Raw genomic sequence first — 21,452 nt, forward strand, 5'->3', positions numbered from 1 at the left:
TTGAATGATAGAAAACAATAAAAAAGTAAATCGCAAATCTAATCACAATGCTTCCCAGAAAAAACACAGTCCTATATTTTTTCCCCAAACGGTTCAAGCCAAACACTGATAAAGTCTTTTGTTATGTTTGTTGCTGGTCGGTGTCTATCTTTGCCGCGCTCCGTCAGCACAAAGGCGATCATTGATGAGGTTACAGCTGCAGTGGACAGTCTGAGCCCACAGAGCCACACAGAACCATCCACATGAGTGCATAAATAAACCAGCTCATGCCAAAAACGCAGGACAAAGAGCACATTTAAGCACAACAACAAGCCAACGTATCAACAGGGAGACATGACACGGCATTATATAACACGGGGCTTCAGCCTGTCACAACTTTTCAGGATCAGTTTTGTGAGTTTTGTTTGAGCAGAGAGAGGGCAGTGCTCAAACTACATAATGCATAGGTTTATAATAGGGCTAGCGCGTTTGCTAACTCGATTTGGACAGCTTGATTAAAGGCCCTGTATCTGATTTTGTTCCATATTTGAGCAAAATGTGTCTTGCCCCAGTACAGATCTATTACATAAGCAGCTCGAGGTCAGAATAAGTCTGCTGTGTGCTGTCTGCTTCTGATTATACAGCGATATACTGTCAGAGAATCAGGAAGTGCGTTAGCATGCTAGTTGCTCTTAGCGTTACCATCACGTCTCATGGCTTCTGAGAGTTGTGGAAAGCGTTTATAAATTCATCGCAGTAATTAGGATGCTCTGAATGCATAAGGTAAGTGAGGAATAATTTTGGACCAATGCAAACTGTTGATGAACTAGTTTGTGTTTTTTTTTTAATGGTTTTTAAGATGGTAAATCAGGTACAAGCATAGACTGTATATATAAATGGACATAGCTAACGCACTAGCCGCCACTTTCCAAACAGGAAGTGAGTATGGGCACGCTTCCAGATTATATCTGCTTATATCCATGGAGATAAATATGATTAATAAAAGTTTACATTTCAGGCAAAGCAATTACCTCTCCATGGAAACAAACAGATGGCAGATGCTAACATGCTAACACAGATTAAACTAAACTCAACTGCAGATTTAGTTTTTTTTTATGTGAAATGGTTCCATTTTCGCCAAATATTGAGAAAGTTAAACCATAAAATGTGCTTTGTCTCCAGATCATATTCGGAAAGTGACTGAGCAGATTTTCCAGTGGCGCTGTCTCCAGACTTTGGTCAAAATGGAAAGAGTTGAACTGGAGTTAGCGTTCCTCCTTTAGCTGCAATCAGAGCAGATGACACAGAGGAGTCGAGGCGTGATTGGGTCAGTGCTATTCCTGTAGGAAAAACAGCAGAGCTAAAAAAAAAAAACTTAAGAAAAAAACTTTAAAAAAAACTAAATCGTGGCAAAAATGAGTTTTTCCATTTTCCACTTTTTTCAAACAGTGACAGAGACTGAGATAGTTCAAAGTGTAAACTGTTAGCACTGGTCCAATCTCAGTCATCACGTTTAAAAAAAAAAAATCTACATTCTACATTCTACATTCTTCTCAATGTTTTTCGGCCAAAAATTATGGCAAGATATTACGGCAGTACAACAAAAATTTGTAAAAGGACCTGTATGTAAGATTTTGATTATAAATTTCCTAAACTCGGCCTGACTGCATCCTTAAAAAGCTTTTACTGATAGTTAAAATGATGATATATTCTGTATTCTTATTTGCAAAAACACTGGACATGGTTTTGGGTCTAAAGACAGTAATGGTAAATGGTCACATGTTATATATAGCTCTTTTCTACCTTTAAACCAGAAGTCCCAAACTCGCAGCCCAGGGGCCAAATGCGGCCCACAAGATGATATTTTGTGGCCCGCAGGACAATATGAAAGTTTAATGTTAGTGTGGTATAACTATTTTGTGTGTAGGAGGTTCTGCCAAATCAGTAAACCCCAAACACACGCTACTCCCATCACAAAAGATTCAACAAATAACGATGTATATCCATAAAATCCACAAGAATTGGCATATTTTATCATGTATGTTGAAAACAGCGATGACGTTTGACAAAATTTTAACCAAGCTTTTTTTGTGGAATACCTGCCCAGCCTCACCCAGACTCTGCCTCCTGCGGCCCCCAGATAATTTGAGTTTGAGACCCCTGATTTAAGGCAAAACTAGACTTCACAACACAACAACAAATTAAACATTTTTTAATAGAAAGCATTTAATTTATGTTCTAATGGAAGACAGGGGTGGGATTTAATAAGTTTTAGTAAGTTCCCACACCTTTTCAAGCTCAAATAAGCAAAAAATTGTGAAATGTGCAGAAAGTGAACTGGATACATGTGCTCGAAATAAATTAATAAATGAAAAATGAAATGAATGAGCCTGATATGTCGCTACAGAGAAATACTGCGACAAACGACCATAGTGAAGCTGCTTTATGCCACTGACACAATTAAAATAAAGCAGGATAATCCCAGTGAACCATTCTTTAAATAAAACGAATCACTAAAAGGCCTGAGCTGCAGAATGTACCAATAATGAGCCTTAGAAGTGACCTATTCCACGCTCGACAGCTCAAATCTGACCTTATTATATAAAAGTGGCAAAAATCTCCCCACTTTCAGAATATATTGTTCCAGCTTTCATGTACTGAACGATAACGATTATTAATTATTGTGACAAACTTACTCAAAGCTCTTTACATCAAGGAACCACTCACACATTCATTCGAACCGATTAAAATACTCAAATACGGCCAACTGAGCTACTGTCTCCCGTCCAATCAGAACGCAGAATAAGCCTCACATGACTCTCCCATTTGTGCTGCCAGTTTCAACGCTGAAATCCAGTTGGTTTAACCCTAAACTCCCTCGCTCTGATCTGATTGTCCACTACCTAAACCCCAGTTCCATGCTAGTGCAGCTTCTCCTTCTGCAGTATTCGCTAATAATACACTAAGAACGAGAAAAACTTGCTTGCGTCTTTCTCCACTGGTACAATTTGTATTTTTCTAAACCATGTTCCCATTTTGAAGCAGCGTAATCATTCCGGGATCAGGTCTTTGGACTAAACAGCGGTGACGTCTCTGATTGGCTGCAGTTGTGCCTGAGATTAGCGTGATGTGAAGTGGCTAATCTCAGGCGTGTACAGCGTAATAATCGACCTCACAAAAACAGCCCACACTCAGATAAGACTGACTCATGCCTCAGGTTCTTGCCACTTTTGGGCGTTCAGCACAACTTAAACTGAGGCGAAGGTACAGCCTGAGATCAGCACTTTTTTATATTATTTATGTATTGAAATGTGTATTGGCGAGGCAAGTTTATTTGTATAGCACAATCGGTACACAAAGTAATTCAAAGTGCTTTACAGAATAAGAAAGACATTAAGAGAAGAGTGCAGAGTAAAAAACTTTGTATAACTGTGCTTGTTTGATTATAACTTTCAAGACTGTATAACGAAGTGGACTAAGTGAGTGTGACGTTACCCAAGTCAAATGAAGCTCATCGAAGCTAGAACAGGTTTAGCGGCGAATTTGGAGCTAATTTCCATATTAGAAATTCCGATCGCAAGTATCATAGCAACGAAACACTCAATCCAGAGCGAGGCTGTTGAAGATAACGCCTCTTCCCGTCCGCGCAACTGGTTTAGCAGGGAGCGGGTGCTTGGCAACACTGTCAATCAAACCTGTTGCTAACGCTAGCGGGAGCAAACTCTAGGAAAGAAGGTGCTTGATTCGTCTGTTATTAATGTTTATATCTTGATTTATGGACACAATACTTAAATAAAAATACTAGGATGATGTAGAGCGGATTAATACAAACATTTAAAGACCAGAATGACTAGTCTGACAGCAGCAGTTACAGAGAGAGGGCCATATTTTTTTAGTAGAAAGTGAATTGGAGCCAGAGTGGATGGAGCTGGAAGCGCGCCCATGATCACTTCCTATTTGGAACGCGGCGGTTAGCAGGTTAGCTAAGTACATTTATATATACAGTCTGAGCTTTCAAACAACAAAGCTAATGCCATACTACAGTCATATTATGTATTTTTTTTAGCAGAACAATCTTAGACTTTCTTTTACAAGGAAATGAAAGCTGCTAATCCTTAATCATGCTGGATTAGGGCTGGGTACTTTTCCATGTTTTCTTTATTTTTTGGTCCAAGCACTTAAACCATTCCAGTGTTTCTTGGGAAATGTTACTTCAACAGCACCTTGTACTTGTACCTTGTAAAATATGTAAATTAAGAAAAGCTCTAGTTTTCTGCTGACACTGCCAAGTTTTTGTTTGTTTGTTTAGGAAGCACCTTATGACTGACTTCAATCACTTAAAAATTTGGACAGTTCCACTTACCCAAAGGCTGGTGTGGTTAATACATAAACTAAAATCACATATTAATCACGTATTTTATTATTTGGGCCAATTTTCCGTTTGGTTTTATTATGTCCTATTAAAAACTAATAAAAATGTCTTTCCATATTAATTTCCTGAACATTAAAGGTCCTATATTTTGCAAAATTTAGTCTTATGAGTTTTAAGTCGTGTTATAATGTTGTTACTTCATCAAAAACAGACCTGGAGTTGTGTTTTGTTTCATTCACACATGTTTGAGTAACACTTTAATATTAGTCTGTCCACATTTCCACAGCTCGAAATGCTCTGTTCCACCTTGTGTTGTCATGAAGCGGTGTTTTTTTTAGGTTAACAGCTCCTATCTCCCTTTATTTCAGTAGAGATCGGCAATTCTACATTAGCCCTTTAACAATACAGACTTTTAATCAATTCCATTTTACACAAAAAATTCTTTCTCCAAACTCTGAACTCTGCTCCAAACCACATGGTTTTGCTGAGTGAGGAGCGGCCATGGACCTCTCCACTACAAAGACCCAAACTCATCATCGATCATTTGAAATGACTGAAAATTTGACTAATGGCACAGCTAATTTCAGCTAATGGCAAGAGTCATTGAGCAAGACATATTTTAGTTTTAGTAATAGAAATGAAATACCTTAAAGGTGCTGTATCTGATTTTACTGTCTTATGAATGAGAAAACCAGAACTAGTTCATTTTAAAGGGTTTGCAGTGGTCCAAAGTTACTCCTCACTTGCCTTATGCATTCAGAACATCCTAATTATTCACCATGATGAGTTTATAAGCACTATTCACAAACTTTCAGAGGCTGTCAAAGTAAAAAAAAACAAAAAAAAACAACTGGCATGCTATGCACCCACTTCATGGTTATCAAACAATAAAATGCTTTATAATTAGATGCAGTGGTGGAAGGTAATAAAGTAAGTAAAGTTCTGTACTTAAGTAGAATTTTTAGGTATCTATACTTTACTTACATTTATCAGTGGATACTTTTTACTTTTACTCCACTACATTTTTGATCAGGACCGAAAAGTAAAAGTGTTTTTTTATTATTGTGTGAGACCTGCTGAAAAGGCTGAGGATTTATTTTTAACATGTTCATAATTTGAGCAAAACAAAAATATACAAATAAAAAAATGATAGATTCAGTTGATTCTGTTGCACAAAATTCAGCTCAAATCTTTATCAAAATCACCACATTTGAAGCTTTATAAGACTCAAAATCTGCACGAAATACTTTTACTTTTTACTCTTTAAGTACATTTTTAGATGGGTACTTTAATACTTTGACTTAAGTAGATTTTTTTCATGTAACAAATAACAAAATTGAGTACTTCTTCCACCACTAGTAAAGTACACAGTAAAGTAAAAAAAACAACTGGCATGCTGACTGCGCGCTTCCTGATTATCGGTCAGTAAAATGCTGTGTAATTAGATGCGGATACTACGCAGAGATTTACTTTCACCTCAAGAGCTCCTTATACAGTATATCTGAACTGGGGCGGGACTAATTTTGCTCAAATACATGGAAGAAAACAGGGTCCATCGCCTTAAATGAACGCAGACGCAGCACTGTGTTAATGAGACAGACAGAGTCCACTTCAGTCCAGTCACATCAGAGCGAGCGTAAACACAGCCAGCCTCAGGGACACAGCAAAATGGAGGCTCGATCAGGTTGTGAAAAACAGCAGGTTTCTTCATAGCTCCAGGCGCGACTCTAATGACTTCCAGAGCCACTGTGGTCTAGCTCTCACACCCCACACACACTGCACTGTCCTGGGACGCTTCTACCACCTGCCCCCCCCCCCCCCCCCACCCCCTCTCCTTCACCCTCCAGCTAACCCTACCTTCTGTTTACTCCATCTGAAAGAAAGGCTGACCACGGGGGCTGCTTTCAAGCTCTCCACGGGGAACACGCCTACAGACTTTGTGTTTTAATGAGGAATTGGATATTTTTTTGTTGTTTTGTCTCATCTCTAAACACAAAAGCACATAAAGTCTTAAAGAGGGGGTATTATTGCTCCTCTTTGGGGTATTAACTACAACACATGACATTTTGTTGTTTTGAAAATACTATATTCAACCAAAACAATGTATTAACATAGTTTCACTTTTGTTTTTTGATGCTCTGACAAGCTGAGGCTCTGACAAGGAGGTGACTGATCTCGACAGATCTCTGAAACTAAGCAGGACTGGGCCTGGTTAGGATTTGGATGGGAGACCAATGGGAATACCAGTGGCCACAGGAAGGACCCAGTGGCAAAAACTGATTTAGGCAAGGACACAACATCTGGGAGTTTCAATACCACCATGACCTAGAATGAATGTGGTGTGTTGGTGATGGTCGGAGGGATCCCACCTGGAAGAGGCCCCGGGGGACACCCAGGACACGCTAGAGGGACTATGTCTCTGGGCTGGCCTGGGTACGCCTTAGCGTCCCACCGGAGGAGCTGGAGGACGTGTCTGGGGTGAGGGACATTTGGGAGTCCCTGCTTAGACTGCTGCCCCTGCGACCTGACCTCGGATAAGCGGAAGAAAATGGATGGATTGTAAACTGGAACTGGATAAGAGTAATGCATTATGCATGTATTCTGAGTCCCCCCCTCCCTTTGCTCCCCGGACTAAGTCACACCCCCTTCAGAGCGCAATCATAACACAGCTTTGCTACTGAAACTCAGGTTTTTAAAGTTGTAGTGTTCCATTTTGTATCATGTTTTTGTGTATTTATGGAGAATTGCGGTGTGGTTTGAACAGGGCCCAGGAGAGATCCCTAGATTACTCAAACATGCATGGATGACATATAAAACCACTTGAGCCATGTTTTTGATGAGAGAACATTACACGGCACAAAGCTGTAAAAAGTCGATTTTGCATAAACCCCTTTTTTAACAGAAGTTAGCAAACGGAACTTATAGTGATAAACTGGTCTGTCAACAAATGTTTAAAGATAAAACGCAGTGAGAGGAGATTAGCATAGCACTGATGTTCAACTGCTTTAAATTGCTAATATATTGAAATAAGACACACGGATTTGAATACTTTGTTGACAAAATATCTACCATTTGCTAAGATCAGATAGAAACCGAAAATAAATGGGTTAAGAATGAAAGGAAATAGGATCAAAACAATAACATTAAACCAAAAAGCTATTTGTTCTAGATCAGGAGTTAAAATCTTCAAGAAACAAATGGTTATCCAGGAACCACCAGATCTGAACTAGGTCTATATGAGGACCGATTTAAAGTAGTACTAAACCAGGACTAGGAAAGGACTAAAGCAGTTCTAAGACTAACCAAAAGCAGGATCAAAATGTGAATACAATTTACTATGTCAAAACAATATTAAAAAAGCAGATAATCACACATCACCATTAGAAACTTGAACAGCTAAACTAAGACTATGCCATAAATACAAGAGCCAAATAAACCAGGACTAGAACAGGACCAAACCAAGTCTACATCAGGACCAAATGTCTAGGAAACAGGAAAAGTTGGCGGATACAAGCAGCCAAAATGAGTTTCCTTATACTGCTAACCACAAGGAGAGTTCGAATAGGACCTGGAAAAGATCCCTAGATTACTCAAACATGGATGGATGACATATAAACCCACTTGAGTCATGCTTTTGATGAGGGAACGTTACATGGAACAAAGCTTCAATAAGTCGATTTTGCATAAACCCGCTCTTTAACAGAAAATAGCAAATGGGACGTAATTGTGATAAACGCGTCTGTCAACAAATGTTTAAAGATAAAACGCAGTGAGGGAAGATTAGCAAAGCACTGATGTTCAATTACTGGACGTCTCCCTGGGGAGGTGTTCCGGGCATGTCCCACTGGGAAGAGGCCCCGGGAAAGATCCAGGACACGCAGGCGGGACTATATCTCTCAGCTGGCTTGGGAACGCCTTAGGGTCCCACCGGAGGAGCTAGCGGTAGTGTCTGGGGTGCGGGAAGTCTGGAATTCCCTGATTAGACTGCTGCACTCGCGACCCGGCTCCGGATAAGTGGAAGAAAATGGATGGATAATACAAAAACAAGTCTGTGAAATGCATCATGCCTTTTCCTATTCCGAGCACAATTCCTCACCGCTGTGTTGAAGTGGCCACTGGACTGGACCAAACCCCACAGACTCCAGGGTCTTTAGTGTTACTTCTTGCCTGGCCGGCCAAGACAACATGCTTTCACTCTACAAAGGCACATGGTCTGGAACCGTATCCTGTCTCCATAAAGTCCAACAGATGACAAGCAGATTACAAATCAAAGAAGCACATAAAATCAAAGCGCATCAATCTTTCTCTTTATCTACATTATCAACAGCAGATACAGGTCTATAATCAAACCCAAAACTCTCCATCCCCTCTCCTCTTTTCCTCTAGCTAACATCTTGCCCTGGTAACAATAGAATCCGATACCGATACTTGGCCTCAGCGTATGTGCCGATACAGATACCACTCTGATACTGCATAATGTGAAGAAGTAGACTAAAACAAAAGCAAAAAAAAATAAACTCTCTAAAGAAATGGCCAATGCTTCTCCATAGCTCCCCCATTGATTTTTGCCCCACTTTCCGAAATATTCAATCTCGGCTAAAAATATTCAAATGGATACCACAGAGTGTTCAAAATGAGATGACAATACGAAATTCCACATTAGGTTTCAGAAATCACTATAGGGGCTAACTACACTTAAACTTGATTAAAACCTGTTTAAATTAGGACTAAATAAGGACTAGAACAGGAACAAATCAAGTCCACATCAAACATAAAAGGGGGTCATAGGCAGTGAAAACAAACATGGCGTCTATCAATCAATCTATCTATCTGTCTGTCTATCTATCTTTATCAACATTATCAACAACAAATATGGTAACAACAGAAACAGTAGCAGTAAGAGTGTTAGCATTATCCTTGGGAAAAGTAGGTTAGCCCAGTGCAGTGTAAACATGGGACGTCACGATTATCATGGACAAAATAACTCCAATTAACAACTCAATGAAATTCAGTCTTTACTAAGAACACAGAAAATCTCTTGCTAATAAGAATATAAGATAATAGTTTTAAAATAAAGTTGCTAACAATTTAAAAATAAAGTTGCAAACAGTTTAGAGTTGAAGTTGCTATCAGTTTAAAAATAGAGGTGCTAACACTTTAAAAAATAAAGTTGTCAACACTTTGGAATTCAATTTTCTAACAGTTTAAAAATAAAGTTAACAAATGTGTAACAGTTTTAAGTTAAAGTTGCTAACAGTTTAAAATTTAAGTTGCTAACAGTTTAAAAATAAAGTTTCTAATAGGTTAAAATTGTTAACAGTTTAAAAATAAAGTTGCTAACAGTTTAAAAATAAAGTTGGTAATAGGTTAAAGTTGCTAACAGTTTAAAATTAAAGTTGTTAACAATTTAAAGTTAAAGTTGCTAACAGTTTAACAATAAAGCTGCTAACAATTTAAAGTGAATGTGCTAACAGTTTAAAAAATAAAGTTGCTAAGAGTTTAAAGTTAAAGTTGCTAACAGTTTAAAAATATATTTGCTAACACTTTAAAAATAAAGGTGCTAAAAGTTTTGAGTTAAGGTTTCTAACAGTATAGAGTTAAAGTTGGTAACAGTTTAAAAATAAAGTTGGTAACAGGTTGATAAGTTAATGGATATGAATAATGATAATTTGAACATAATATTATGAATAAGTTCCATATTTATACAGAGGAGATCGTCATGGAGAGGTTTGTTCTGCACATTCTGGTGATATAAAGACGATTATCTCTGTTAGCGTTTCTCACGATTCTATAAAACGTCCCACAAACAATTATTGTTGCCCTTTTTGTCACAATAAACGATATTATTGATTATCGTCCCATCCCTAGTGCAGAGCGGTGCAGACTTACAGACATCTGGCTCCTCGTCAGAGCCGTCGGGACAGTCCTTCTCTCTGTCGCACCTCCAGCCCTTTGAGATACACGTCACTCCATCTTTACACACAAACTGCTTTGGGCTGCACGTCTTTGGGGCTGAAACAAACACACAAATCAACCACTACTGTTAGTATCGTCATCGTCTGTGTACAAGATTAATACTGTGTAACACTACAGGCAAAGTAACATCCTCTCCATGGAGACAGGCAGTGTACACTCCAGTAAAGTTACATAGTGCACCTTTAGCATTTGAGAGTAGATTGAAATATGAATTATTAAACTAAGACAAGAATCACATTTCAGAGCATGTTAGTGGGTGTCAAAAGATTAGCACGACTCCAGGTTTAAGATATTTTTAGGGATGCACCAATACCACTTTGTGCAAAATGAGTACGAGTACTCCACCGATACTGAGTACTTCACCGATACCAGACATTATTTTTACAGGTGTTCGATTATAGTGGTAAATCTAATTCATTTCATAGGATTTTTATAGTATAGCGTCCTTTAGCTATGATGTACACATGTATGTTTTAGCGCACTGTGGATTGACTACTAAAACAACATCTGAAAACATGAAATTAAATAAATGTTTTTGTTCAATATCGCCCAATGGCCCCATCAAAAATACCACAATAATAATCTGAGTTTGTTCCTTTCCCAATACTCGTTCAAAGTGCAGACCTCGGCCTGAAGTCTCATTAGGAGCGAAGCCTGTTGTGTTGAAGTCAATGGGGTCCTACACAGGCTCTAATTAGGACCAGAGAGTTACTTCATCAACACAAAAACAGATGACGCAAGAGGAAAAGCACAATGGAGAAAAGCCCTGCAAAAGTCTGGATATGAAATGAACAGTAAACTACTGTCTCAACTGAGGCGCAGCGTGACTTTAAAGGTCCTATAATACACAAAGTGGACTCTTGTGAACGTTATAATGCTGTTACCTCCTCAAAAACAGACCTGGAGTTGTGTTTTGTTTCATTCACACATGTCTGGAGATTTTGACAGACTAATAATAAAGGATTACTCAAAGCTCAAAATGCTCTGTTCCACCTTGTGATGTCATAAAGTGGTAGTTTTTCACATTAACATCTACCTTTTACCTTTAGTTCAGTAGAGATTGACAATTCCAGGTCTGAAATGCTCCAAATGATTCTAGTGAAGGTGTGTGGAGTTAAAAAGCACAGCGGAGAACTTCCTGTATTACCACATGATGACATCACAAGGTGGAGCTGAACTCAGTATACTGCTATAGAGCGCGGGAGAGATCACTAGATTATTCAAACATGCACGGATGACATATAAAACATCTTCAGGCATGTTTTTGATGACGAAACAACATCATAACATGGTATAAGCTCCAAAGACTCACACACAGTACCCGCTCTTTAAAGCTATAAACGTTTAATACCATAGCGCAACACTGTGGAACATTCCAGGCAAAAGCAATAACATTTTTTTTATGACACAAGTAGGTGACAGACCCTCCCCCAGATGACGCTAAACGGAAGCAACAGGTTTACAAAAGCTGCCTCAGTATTTACATAACCACTGCCAGCGACTTGTGAGGCAGATCTGTGAACGCCACTCACCCTAAATATCACTGATTCTACATGACGCTTGAGCACACACCTGTCTACCTCCGCTCCGTCTCCACTTATCTGCTCCGTGTGAGCTGCCGCCACGCTGCTGAGCTCAAACCATGCAGCGTTTATCTTTGAATTATGCATGAAACTCCTCCATGTATATGTAAAATGCATTATATTTGTGCCAAAGCAGTTGTCTATTTCAATGGCTCTCAAACGTTCCGCATCAAGTACCAAAGGAAAGATTTGGCTTCCTGAGTATCGTCACATCTGAATCAGGTCTCTAACAGGACTATCCCAGGTTTAAACGCTAAACCATGTCTAAAAGTGGACTACATCATCTCCACTGTGAACACATAGGGCTGCTCAAATTGCAAACACTAATTTTACAACATTAACATGATTTATTTACAGTTCACTGTCCAACATGTTTAAGTCTTACAAAGGCAGCTTCATTGTGATCTGATTAACCTGCATGTTTAATCACGCTGAGAAAACATGAAGCCTGGATTTAAACATTGTCAAAGTAGAGGACTGTCTCACATCTTCAGGAAGACTGTTCCAGGTTTTAACTGCATAAAACTGAAACACTGATTCCCCATGTTTAGTCCTGGTTTAGTCCTGGTTTAGTCCTGGTTCAGTCCCGGTTCAGTCCTGGTTTAGTCCTAGTTGAGTCCTGGCTTTGACCTGGTTTAGTCCTGGTTTAGTCCTGGTTTAGTCCTGGTTTAGTCCTGGTTTAGTCCTGGTTTAGTCCTGGTTTAGTCCTCCTCATGTGAGATGGTTCATGTGGCTCATGTGGGAGATGTTCTTTGGTGCTGGTCCATGGAGACACTTGTTCACACACAGAGCTGCTTTAAAGTCTATTATCTGAGCCACAGGAGCCAGAGACCTGAGCACAGGACACATGTGTGAAGTACTTCCTGGTTCTAGTCAGGACCCGAGCAGCAGTGTTCTGGATGTACTGCAGCTGTCTTAAGGCTCGTTAAGTTCCTCCCTCGGGAATTCTCCTCCCCCAAAACTTTCAGAGGTAAAATTCAAACATAACAGAGCAGTCATAGAGCCTCTGCTCTGTGGATGCAGGTGGATTATGAGAGCTGCTTTGGAGTTAAGACTTTTTAAAGATTTGACACACTTTTTGGCTTCAAGTGCAGTCATTATAAACACATGTTTGTATTTGCTTTATTTGAAATTTAACTTAATGCAAGGCTTGTTTTCATGAAAGAAATGGTTCGCACGGTTAGCAACTGTACTAAGAATTGAATGTGTTGAATGTGTACAGGGTTAGCATCTTTTTATACAAAATCGGACAGGATACTGTACTGTATTAATGATACCTAGACAGATGCATGGTGAAAGGGTTTTATGCTGCCTTTTCTATGTATCTTATCTATGCATCTATGTATCTATCTATCTATCTACCTATCATATCTTTTATTTTGTTAGTGTTTGTTGTCGCTCACAGCAGGTAGCGGTTGGCTGTGGCGCTGTGTTAGCAGGGGTTAGCGAGATTAGCGGGTGAGCGGGGTTAGCAGGCTCGGCGGTGCTTGATGCTGACATGTTTTGACCCTCTGTTGTTTGTAATGAAGAAAAAGGCAGAGACACAGCTGTAGAAACACGTCACAGTGGAAGTAGGTCGAGAGGTGAGAGACAAAGGAGCAAGCAGAGTGCCAAAGCTAGAGAGTGAATGTAGAGGCTGAAGAAGGCGAAAATACTGGGTAGAAATGGTCCAGTAGTTCTCAAACTTTACCACCTAGGGAAAAAATAACTTTCTGAGTCTCACCAGATCTAAACCTGAACTATATCTGACCTAATTTAGGGTTGAGAACAGTTTGCGTATGGTAGGTAAGGCGAAACGGAAATTTTCTGAGCAATGGCGTCTTGAAAAGGGCTGCAAGATGAATCAAAATCAAACCAAAATCGCAATTTGAATGGACACAAATAGCAAAACCAAAGACCACAGTTTTTTTAGTATCAACATTTTCTAGGCATTAAATATCCTGTCTTACTCCACATAAAAAACGCTGCTATCCCTGCAGTTTCTGTCTATACGAACATGCTGTGAAATGTGACTCTTGTATCAGTTTGTCAGTTGTGTTTTTTAATGTTTCCGTCATTTCTTCTGGACGTGTTTAAAATGTGTCGTAAATCTTGTCAGAAAAATCGCAATTAGATGTTGGTACCAAATCATTCAGCCGTAAAGATGCGATCTGTAAGGTTTTATTTTTTGTTTTGTTTTTTACCAGTAATTGGATGATGTGAAACCTGTTCCCCTCCTCCCCCCTCACCTGGCCCCTCCCATCTCCACTGGCCCCTCCCCCCTTTTCCCTCACCTGGCCTTTGTTCAAGCTCACCTATGCTTCCTGATCTTCTTCTGTCAAAAAAGAGCCCTGCACAAATTCAGACAGCAATAACACGGAAAGCATCTAGTGGTGACATGTGAGAATGCAACACGGGTGGGTCCGCTAATCTACGTACGAATGGTAGCTTTAAAGGTCCTATATTACACAAAACTGACTCTTGTGAGATTTAAGCCATGTTATAATGCTGTTCCTTCCTCAAAAACAGACCTGGAGTTGTGTTTTGTTTCATTCACACATGTTTGAGTAACAGTTTATTAACTATTAACTTCCTCAGTCACCACATGATCAAAAAAAACAGCTAAATATGGGCCCATAAAAATGACTCAAACATGCTTGAATCAGTCTTAATACAACTTTAAGTGGGTCTGTGGGAAAGGGTAAACAAATATAACACGCTTCAAAGCTCTTAAACGTAACTTTGGCAAAACATTTCCTTTAAAAACGCAGAGATCATGATGGAGGTATGTATCAGGTAAACCAGTTAACTACTTTGTCACTCTGCGTCGCTAAAAATAGGTCCCTCTAAACCCCTTTCCTATGTTTCCTTCAGTTCCACATGGAAACTGCACAAACGTGATCCTTTCTGACATGCAAATAAACGTCTTCTTTCTGTTATAATCCTTTGCTCCGTGCCTGTCACATCCGGAGCAGTGCAGCCAAACCTTTTTAGACGTTTCCAACTGGGAAACTCAGCCATTTTGAGACCAACTATTTAGTGGAGTGAAAGCAGAACCAGAAGAAGGACTGGTTATTTGAAGAAAAATAACATGACGAGAAACTGCACTGAATCAGCATTAGTCACAGAATTAAAGTGTGGATTTACTTGGTCCTGTTAGTTTATTGTTTTATATGGAATTACAGTATTTTTTTGTTTAGGCTTATGCTAAAATAGGATGGGTTGACACAAATTATGATGACTTGGTTTGGTCCTGGTTTAGTCCTAGTTTAGTCCTGGTCTTGTTCCAATTTGGTTTGGTTTAGTTTACACTCATAAAACCGTCATATCATTGGATTTTTTTCCTTTTTCATTTCAGTTTTTGATATAATTTTCAGCCTTACTTGTTATGGTATAAAAGATTAAGACGTTTTGATTTAACATATCACTGCTACTTCCTTCAAGTCCAGAATGATCTCTCCTCACTCCCTCTGTCACGCCTCAAGCCAAAACCAAACATGATCGTCCAATTAAATTTCTTTTTTGTGAAACGAAGGAGCTCATTGGTCACCCGTCATACTGAACAAAATCATTTCCCTCACCTCAGATTACAGGGTTTAGTGTTTCGCTCATTGATTCTACAGAAATCCGCCATTTTTTTCAGCCCAATGTGATATTTTGTTCCTTTCTATTTCCCTCATGAGCAGCCATATTTGTTTTGATACAAACGAACCATGCTTGTCCTTGATTGGCTAATCCACCTGTCAGTCACACCCATCTGAACTGTGGGAGATTCACCGATGACCAGACGCACATCTTTTGGAAGGGTGTATTATGGATCCCAGGCAAACTACGTCCAGTACTACTCTCTAAAAGGACTTTTGCAACTTACTACAAATTTGACTAAAGTTGGACCAAACCAGGACTAGAACAGGACCAAACTAAGTCTAAACATCAGGACTAAACCAGGACTAGAACAGGACCAAACTAAGTCTAAACTTGGACCAAACCAGGACTAGAACAGGACCAAACTAAGTCTAAACATCAGGACTAAACCAGGACTAGAACAGGACCAAACTAAGTCTAAACATCAGGAATAAAATTGGACCAAACCAGGACTAGACCAGGACCAAGCCAAGTCTAAAGGACTAAAGGACTAAACTTGGATCAAACCAGGAGAAATCACATTTAACTATGTCTCTTTTCCGGCCGAGAGTCTGCTAATAGCTTTTCTTACATGCTCCATTTCTAAATGTTGCCAGCAGAGGGCGACAGAAAACCATTCAACAGTTCTTATACAAAGGGAAAGGGGAAGCCAACCTGAAAAATACATTTATAAACATGTTGTCTTAAAGCTACATTACCCATTTACAAATAAATAGTTCCTGGGTCTCACAAAAATCAAGCATGTTGTTAATATTCACATGCATGGATTTTCAGATGTGCACAACTTTAGAACAACTTTTATAAACTAGCGAAGTGAAACTGGAGCAAACCGCTAAACTGTGGCCAATCGATAAGATACATTCAATACATTATATTTAATTTATACTGATTCCATCAACTGTCGTCATCTCCTGGGGGTGTGATGCTAACTAGAGGCACTGTTCTGCCTGAAGCTCTGTTACTCAAGTTACACTTTAATCTGAGCTTTGTTTTAAGTGATTATACCATGATTAAGGAAAAGTCAATTATTGCACAAAGATATTCATGACATGACATAACTCCATAACTCCGAGGGCAGCGAGTTGATTTGGTGGACTGAAATGTCCCAGATTGCAGCGTTTTTTGCAGTGTTTGGACTCGGTCAGGTCTGCACAATCACACACGCTGGAATGGTGAAATCGGAGCGACAATTTCCTGAAATGATCCGAGGTTTGTGGTCGGAGCAAATATGGATTTCGCATACCTCTCTCCACCCAAACTTCAGCTTCTACTACTGCTGCTGAGCATACCTTCAGCGCAGTATAGGAGAGATTAAATGGTATTACAACATTCTATAGACCGATAATATTTAAAGGGCCCATATTACAACGTTTTCTGATTTGTTACAATGTTGTTTCCTCATCACAAACAGACCTGGAGTTGTGTTTTGTTTCATTCACACATGTTTAACACACAAACACTACATTTTTAGGCTGAGTTCTTCGCTTAAACTGAAACACGCTGTTCCACCTTGTGATGTCACGTGATAAAACAGGAAGTGCTCCACTGTGTTTTTAAATTCTATACAACTTCATTGGAATCATTTGGATCATTTCAGCCCTGGAACTGCCAATCTCTACTGAACTAAAGGTAAAGGGAGCTGTTAACATGAAAACTACCACTTCATGACATCACAAGGTGGAACAGAGCATTTGAAGCATTGGACTAATAATAAAGTGTTACTCAAACATGTGTGAGTGAAACAAAGCACTCTAGATATCTAGAACTCTAGATATGTTTTTGAGGAGGTAACAGTACACGGCTTAAAGCTCACAAAAATAGAGTTTGCGTAATGTATTACTAAAGTGAATATTGGTAAAATGGATGCTTTTATAATCTAGAGAGTACTAGGGTCTACTCTGATCAATAATTGGTTCAAGACTTGTGGATAATCTTTTGAGAATATCATGTAATTCATTCCATGGGATTCAGAATGATGAAAAGTGAGGACTGTTGTCATAGAGAGTAACAAATCAAAACAAAATAATCTTCCGGATGGCCAACTGTCCTACCAGGCTTATCCCAGTTCAAACCAGGACACATTTCCCAACAGCGACAATAAGGTTTAACGTCAAGGTGCAAAGTTTGAAGCTTCAGTAATAGCTCCAGTCACTGCTGTATGAAAATGAAAAAGGATAAAACAACAAACAAGCTAATGGTCTAATTGTCATCTAATTATATAGCACTTTCCAAAAAGCAGGAAGTGTGCAATTAGAATGCTAGTTGTTGTTAGCTTTACCGTGAAGGCAAAACTCTGCTTATTGTTAAGATGCTCGGAATGCATAAAGTAAGTGAGGAATAACTCTGGACCACTGCAAACGTAAAAAATTAGGTACAGCACCGTTAAAAGATCAAGCTGTGTTTTTAATAACAGAAATCACAATTGTAATAATTTTGAAATTTGGTTTAAAATTCAAGATTAAGTTTTCAGTGCACATTTTGAACACCATGAACCATTGACACACATTCATTCATCAGCGTATACAGACACTGGGGGCGAGGTCTTGCTCAAGGACACAATTATCTGACCGGTCAACTGATGGCGTTTATGTCAAACCGCCAACCTTCAGATCAGTGGCCAAACGCTCTACCAACTGAGCCACTGTCGCCTCACATCCAGCTGCGCTCGCATTTGAGAGAAAACTGAAATATGAACTGCTAAAACAACACAAGCGTCGCGTGCATTTCAGAGCGTGTTTATAGAGGTCTAAACTACAGGGTGAGCACATTTTCCACAGAATCAGACCCTATGGAGACGAGATAATATGTTGTTTGTGGAGAATGCTGTATTACCTAAATAATAATTGACTCTGCTATTAGCTAACCGCAACCATTCAAACTGTTCTTTCGATTTGATTGTGTGTAATCTTGCAGCGCCAATGTGCGTATATTATATAACAGATAGAGTTTCCCCAGTGTCCTACCTGCTTCATTGACGTAATAGCTCCGCTCAGACACAGCTGTGGCTCAGCACTGTTTGTATCAGTCGACTAATCATTGTATTTAGATTATAAGGATTTATACGAGACAATGGCGGAAAGGAGCTGGTTTAGGGCGCTTAGCAACACTGTCAATCAAACCTGTTACTAACGCTAGCGGGAGTGACCCTGGGGAAAGAAGGCGTCTAATTTGTCTGTTATTTATGTTCAATGTTTCAGACACAATAGTGAAATAAAAACCCCAGGATCATGTAGAGCGGGTTAATACGAACATTTTAAAGACCAAAATGATGAGTCTGACAGCAGCAGTTACAGAGAGAGGACACAGTTTTTCAATAGAAAGTGAATTGGAGCCAGAATACTTCCTTTTTGGAACACAACGGCGAGCGGATTATCCATTCATATATACAGTCGATGGATTAAACTCATGAATCACCAGTTTAATCTGTCTTTATATAAATACATAGCTTCCTAGTAATTATTTTCTGCGTAAATATTAGTTTTTGCATGAACTCTCCCTGCAGGTGTAGTCTTCTGAGTTCAGTTTGGGTCCAAATTTAATGAAATTGTAGACCGACATGCGCCTAAAAGAAAACTTAGAATGAAAAACTATAACAGTCCTTGGTTCAACTCAGCAATATTAAGTTTAATTAGAGAAAGAAATGCTGTCTGGAAAACTGCACACACAACTAGGTCAGATATGGATTGGGATTTTTTTTTTTTTCGCAAAAAGAGAAATAAATGTTTATCAGCAGTTAGAAAGGCAGAAAAATTAGTTGCAAATCAAGTTAATTTATTTAACTAAATTGCCCATTTTGAATCTTATCAGTTTTCAGAAAAGGGCATAGTATTGTCACTGCAACCACAAAAGTTTTAAATGATATTTTCTCAGCCCTTGATGATAAACAAGATTGTGTAGCTCTGTTCATTGATTTAACTAAAGCTTTTGATTCAGTGGATCATGGAGTCATCTTGAAGCGTCTGAAACATACTGGATTTAATAATGCTACATGTGATTGGTTCCAAAATTGGTGGTCAGAGGGGCCGATGGTGCAGATTGGCTTCATTCAGTCTGCCCCAGGGCAGCTGTGGCTGTGGTACAATAGTAACTTAACATCACCAAGTTTAAGACATTATTATTACTATTATTACCCGAAGTGAAAGGAGAAGTCAATCTGAAGAGTACATTTACAACGCCGTTGTCTTAAAGCTACATCAACCAATTTCCAAACCGCAAAGACAAAATGATCATTAAGAATAACTAGTTCCTCCCTCTCACAAACCCTTTGGCATGTTCTTAATATTCACATCCATTTATACAGAAGTGGAACTGGGGTGAACCAGTGAGCCATCACAGTGCTGCTTTCGGTTCTTACTTTTGGGTTATAAGTAAAAAATACATTACATTTAGTTGATATCATCAATATTCCCTGGGTGTGTGATGCTAACTGGAGGCACTGTTCTGGTTGAAGCTCTGCTACTCAACACAGTCTCACCAAAAAGAACTGACTAAGTTGGAACTATAACAGGTGAGTGGATTTGTGCTGTTAAACAAGTCCCTCTTAAATTACATTATAGTCACAAGCTAGCTAGCATTAGCCAACAGTTTGTCAGTTAGTCACACTCATGTTTTTGTTGAAAATCAAAGTCCTAAACAGGACCATGAACGCTCGGATTGATCACAGGCTCCTGAAAATCTGCTGTTTAATCCATTTTGTAGTTTTTCTTCAACGTTTGCTAATGTGTGCATTGTGTCTCCATGGTAACTGCTGAACATTCAGCCACAGACATTCACATAGGCCCCTCAGTGTGATGTCACCGCAAAGTATTAATTATAAGATGGACACAGCCAAAGACAAAATACTCTTTGGGGTTAAAACTTAATTTAAAAATCCCATTATAGCATATATCTTTAGGGCTCAAACCAGGACCTTCTGAAAGTGAAAAAAAAACATTTAAAATGTCCTAAGGAGAAGAAAAGTCATAATTGTAGGTTTTGGGTATTTTTTGCTCTGTCCTTAAAGGGGCACTATGTAACTTTTCTGCTTGAGGATAAACACCACCTGCTTGTCTCCATGGAGATATCGCTGTGCATGGACTGTCCCACAGCATGACATTAAACATTAAACACCCATTTCCAAAGAGAAAAGCAGTTGACGCCACCAGGCCGAACTCCAAGACTTCAGGTTTTTTTAGCAATTGAATACATGCCCAACTGAATAAATAGGTACGTTTAATGACATACTGTGGAACATTCCAGGCAAAGCAATAACATCTCCATGGAGACAAGCAGTTGGCATTATCTCCATCAGAAACGTTACACAGTGCTGATTTAAGTGGTACAAACCCTGTACGTCTCCATATAATTTCTGTTTAGTGAAGTGAATAATGCAGAAAATGCTGCAGTTCTGTAAATAAAATACAAACTTCTTCTGTAAACAGTAAAACATCCAGTCTAAATAAAAACTCTAAGAGTATCCAGGGCTGAAGAATTTTGGAAAAACATGTCTTTATATATTCTTCCAAAGTTCTGTCTGTTTCCCTCATCATTTATTTGTCCATTTTCAGAGTGGGTTGTTTACTCTAGTGCAGCTGCTCACATCTGCTCCTGAGTCAACAATCCCTGGGCTGCATCCAGCTCTCACGTAAACAAACGGCCCGTCTGGAGTCGAGCACGAAACTCAGCAACATATTATAAAGAATATGCAAAGAAGATAAGTTCAAGCAACAACACAACAGTTATATCCAAACTACAGAGCAGTCTCCATGGAGACAGACACGCTTATGCCACACTGTGGAATATTATGGCTCAAGGAACAACATTCCCATGGAAACAAGCAAGAAGAGGCCCTCCTCTAGGTTAAGTAAGAGTCAGGTTTGTGGAGATGCAAGCCCAATCAACGACACACGGCTAAAAATTACATATTGGGGCTTTAAGTA

The 21,452-nt window shown here is 39.1% G+C and overlaps 1 protein-coding gene across 1 annotated transcript in view; it reads right to left on the reverse strand.

The window, feature by feature from the left end:
• The window catches only part of LOC117371683 (low-density lipoprotein receptor-related protein 1-like), a 258,778-nt gene that overhangs the window by 207,317 nt on the left and 30,009 nt on the right, over positions 1–21,452 (reverse strand). The window contains exon 2 of the mRNA XM_055222032.1: positions 10,241–10,363. Within this exon, the coding sequence (XP_055078007.1) occupies positions 10,241–10,363 (123 nt within the window). The remainder of the gene's footprint in view (positions 1–10,240; positions 10,364–21,452) is intronic.

The sequence above is a fragment of the Periophthalmus magnuspinnatus genome, chromosome 5 (assembly GCF_009829125.3).
Source record: "Periophthalmus magnuspinnatus isolate fPerMag1 chromosome 5, fPerMag1.2.pri, whole genome shotgun sequence".
Classification (NCBI taxonomy): Eukaryota; Metazoa; Chordata; class Actinopteri; order Gobiiformes; family Gobiidae; genus Periophthalmus; species Periophthalmus magnuspinnatus.